The 3,676-nt window shown below is 62.6% G+C and overlaps 1 protein-coding gene and 1 non-coding gene across 2 annotated transcripts; one reads left to right on the top strand and one right to left on the bottom strand.

Annotated features, from left to right (window-relative positions):
• The first annotated feature begins 7 nt into the window (after window positions 1–7).
• LOC100475843 lies at window positions 8–1,156 on the top strand. Its single transcript, XR_004622738.1, has 2 exons — window positions 8–147; window positions 733–1,156. It is a non-coding gene; the product is annotated as an uncharacterized LOC100475843 (transcript).
• A 30-nt stretch (window positions 1,157–1,186) lies between these two features.
• Window positions 1,187–3,670, bottom strand: LOC117797908 (apical endosomal glycoprotein-like). The gene is made up of 3 exons (XM_034650346.1): window positions 3,482–3,670; window positions 2,518–2,696; window positions 1,187–2,373 (listed from the first exon to the last, which is right to left on the bottom strand). Exons 1-3 carry the CDS (start codon window positions 3,615–3,617, stop codon window positions 2,332–2,334), a joined length of 357 nt encoding a protein of 118 aa, XP_034506237.1. The 5' UTR covers window positions 3,618–3,670; the 3' UTR covers window positions 1,187–2,331.
• Window positions 3,671–3,676: the final 6 nt, after the last annotated feature.

Raw genomic sequence — 3,676 nt, 5'->3', positions numbered from 1 at the left:
AGTTTGGGAGTCTCTTCTTATTGAACTGTCGTGCACAAAATACATCTCTTTAGAAAATCAATGAAAAGCCGCAGGTCATCGCAGACTACGAGAGTGGACGGGCCATTCCTAATAACCAGGTTCTGGGCAAAATTGAGAGAGCTATTGGTGAGTGTCCTCTGGTTCTTTATGGGGTCTCCGCTGCTGCTCCCTGACCGGGTGCAGGGCAGCTACCGAGCACAGGAAGGCCCCTGAGGTTGCAGAATTCTCCAGACCGTTAAGAAACTCCTGAGTGCATTGTCTGAGTGTCGTCTGCTCCCCCACCCTGGCTCTCACATTTCCTCTATCCCCGCTTGGTTGGTGGCCGGCGCCCTCCAAGCCCATGGACAGAGGGCTCCGTGGCCCTCCTGTTCAGGCACCGTTGTCCTCCCCTGGCGTCAGTGTGGCACCCAGCACGTGGAGCTCCCAGAGCACTGGAGCCCTAGTTCTGGGAGGGGACAGCTGCCCTCTACCCTGGAAGGTTAGCAGGTGCACAGACAGTGGGGTGAGCCCAGCCAGGACTGGGGGGGCAGCCCTCAGCCTCCCTGCTCTCCCTGCCTCTCCTCCCTGTGGAGGAACGGGGCTGGTGCTCAAAGGGTAGTGTGGGCACTGCTGCCACCTTGGGGCTGGTGGGTGGGGGCGCCGTGGCACTCTGCTGCTTCTTGGGTCCCAGAGTGGCCACTGTGGCGGTGAGTGGGCCAATGGCTCTTTCAGGCCTCAAGCTCCGGGGCAAGGATATCGGGAAGCCGATTGAGAAGGGGCCAAGGGCGAAATGAACACAAAGCCTCGAAATCAGTGCGTTCCGGCTGATCTCGTCTGGCTGGTTCTCCTTGACCACCAGCGCCAGCGTGGGTCTCTTCACGTGGCCGAGCGGAACGCAGGGCGTGAGCCCTGCCCAGGAATCCCCTCTACCCATACCTGCTGTCAAACAAACAAAACCTTGCAAAGTATTGCTTCTCCTGATTTTTTCTCCTTCCTATCCCCGGTGTCTGCCCGGTCTTGGGGTGGCTCCCTGGGGAGCTGTGAGTGGGACCGCCTCACGCTGGCAGGGCTGTGGGGTGGGGCGGCCTGATCGGAAGAGAAGATGCCGTCTCCAGTCCGGCTTTTAGAGAAGCCAATAAACGATTGTTGCCCTTCCTGCTGGTGGAGAGTCGTTGCTGTCCAGCGCGGTCTGCCACGCCCCTAGCGTGCCTCTGGTTTTCACGACATGCCACTGGGTTGGGGGGTGCCTGAGGGACTGTGACAGTCACTCTGAAATGCGGCTTCCTCGTCACCGTCTGCTGGCACAGTTCATGGGCATTGGCCTCTTGGCACCAGGTCCGTGCCCTCCCCTGGCTTGGGAGTCCCCAGTAGGCCGGGATGGCAAGGTGGGGGCACTTCCTGCCGGCAGGAGGGGAGCACCTGGCTGCGTGGGTGTGGATGTGTTCCCCAGGACGGCCATGCCCAGAGGGACCCTCCCTGGGTTAGAAAGACTGCGCTCCATCTTATTAGGCGGGGAGGGTGTGTGAGTGCGCCAGGGCCTTGACAGCTCAGGGACGGGGCGCCTTCATGCCCAGAGCCCGTGAGGTCAGGAGGGCAGGAACCTCAGCTTAGCCTGCCATCGACCTGCTCAGCGGCATCCCCAGGGCACCGAGGGACCTCTGCTTTGAGACCCGTCATCCTGGGGACCACTTGCACTTCACCGTGGGATGGTGGACATGGACCTTCAGAACCGCGACACAGCAGGGCATCCCCCCGCCCCAGACCAGCTCTACGCCACCTTACACCTGGTTAAATACGTGCTACTCAGGCTGTCACCTGTGCCTGTGGGAGTTCCTCCCTGTCCTCAGTCAGAGGCAGAATCACCTGGCAAGGCGCAGGGGCTGGACAGGGCTTGGGTCACGTCCCACGGGGTGGGCTGGGCCACCTGAGTGTTGGGGTACCCTCTGGGGCAGGGGCTTATCGGGGTCCCAGTGTGTCTGTGTCTGATGCCTCTAGCCCTTGGTCCTGTCTCGTGTGGCCTGCCTGTTACCTGTCACCTGAGTCACGGAGACATGAGAGGTCCCCCCAAGCACATCCTTTGAGCTGGAGATCCCCCAGAGCCCACCTTCCTGCTGACAGAACAGGATGCACAGACCCCAGCCAGTACGTGGGGGCCACCCTCCCAGGCCAGGGCATTTATTGTTGGGGTGAGGACCATCCCCAGGCATGTGGGTGGCAGTCCCTAAAGGATGACCGCACGGGGGCTCAGTGCATCATGGAGGAGGGGCAGACGTTACTCCCTGGGGCTGATGGGTGGGGGATGCTCGTGTGGGGAGCCAGTCTCTGGGTCATCTACTGGTGGTCGGTGAGCGAAGCCGGCAGGGTGACACAATCCTAGGTAGAAGGAGGGAAACTTCTGAGTGGTGGGTGACGGAGGTGGCCATGCACGTAGACAGCCCGCCCCGGCCGTGCAGGGTGGGCCAGGAGGGGTTCTCCACAGTCCCCCCTGCCCGCCTGGCCCCACCCAGGGGTTCCTACCGCATTGAAGACAATGTTGTCAAAGCCTGGGGCCACGGCTGTCGTCTCGCCCCGGGAGGGGCAGCCCCCCTTCTTCTGCAACCAGCGCCGCCCCAGGAGTCCGAGCAGCACCAGGAGGACGAGGGCAAGGAGGGCGCTGCCGACCACGGTTGGCACCGATGTGGCCAGTGCCGTGTCCCCTGTGGGCCAAGGAGCATGTGAACCCCAGGACTTGAACCCTGTCCGTCAGCCCTACCCCGATGGCTGAGGACACATAGGATGGCCCATCCTTGAGGCCCCAGCAGGCTGAAGGGGGGGTGCCAGCCGTGCCAGCACAGGACGCCAGGCTGAGGCTGGGGACCTGGCAGGCAGCTGCTCTTTTTCAGACCCACCCCTTTGTCCTGAAGAGACAGCCGCCAGCAGGGGCTCCACAAGCAGGCTGGTGGTGGTCTCTGGCCTGACCGGGCACCTCTTCCAGGGTCTGGCCCCCCCACCCCGGGGAGTGACAGCATGCCGGCCAGAAAGGGATGCAGAGCTGGCTTGGCTCCTGAGGGACCAAGGATGGGGGGGGTGTGTGTGTGTGTGTGTGGCCCAGTCCAGAAGGGGAGGAGACAGGTGCTTGGGTGGCTCTGTTGGTTAAGCGTCCGATTTTTGATTATAGCTCAGGTCATGATCTCAGGGTCATGGGATTGAGCCCAGGATCGGGCTCCTCGCTCAGCAGGGAGTCAGCTTGAAAGATTCTCACCTTTTGCCCCTCCCCCCAAGTGCCTGCTCTTGCACGAGCACGTTCTCTCTCTCAGTAAATCAATAAATCTTAAAAAAGAAGAAGGAGGGGAGGGAGGGGACGGTGCAGGGCCTGGCCTTGGTGACTGTCCTGGCCTCTCGGGCCAGAAGCAGGGCCACTGGCAGCCACGTGGGCCGTGCGCCGCTGAGCCCGCCGGAGCCCCAGAGCTAGAGCAGGGTTGGCTGACCGGGCAGGGCTCACCCTGGCTGGATGCGGGCAGCCGGCAGTGCTGCCCGGCCAGATACTCCACGTCGTCCAGGGCGATGGGCCCCAGGGCTGGCTGGCCGCTCAGAGTGGCTTCAAACACGATCTGACCAGGAGGGAGAAGGGGTTGCATGGGCCGGAGGACGGTCCCACCTGAGGCCTCTGGGATCTCCAGGCTCTGGCCCGTCCGTC

The sequence above is a fragment of the Ailuropoda melanoleuca genome, unplaced genomic scaffold (assembly GCF_002007445.2).
Source record: "Ailuropoda melanoleuca isolate Jingjing unplaced genomic scaffold, ASM200744v2 unplaced-scaffold18030, whole genome shotgun sequence".
NCBI classification, from domain to species: Eukaryota; Metazoa; Chordata; class Mammalia; order Carnivora; family Ursidae; genus Ailuropoda; species Ailuropoda melanoleuca.
Note: the sequence above shows the minus strand (reverse complement) of the source record. Positions and strands in the feature narration are given on the sequence as shown.

What these genes read in the sequence shown, in the direction of transcription:
- LOC117797908 (XM_034650346.1), bottom strand. Translation starts at nt 3,617, where the DNA reads ATGCAACCCCTTCTCCCTCCTGGTCAGATCGTGTTTGAAGCCACTCTG. An exon ending in GCTGCCCGCATCCAGCCAGG is followed by an intron (nt 2,697 to 3,481) that starts GTGAGCCCTGCC and finishes CTTGGCCCACAG; the next exon opens with GGGACACGGCACTGGCCACA. An exon ending in ACAACATTGTCTTCAATGCG is followed by an intron (nt 2,374 to 2,517) that starts GTAGGAACCCCT and finishes CCTTCTACCTAG; the next exon opens with GATTGTGTCACCCTGCCGGC.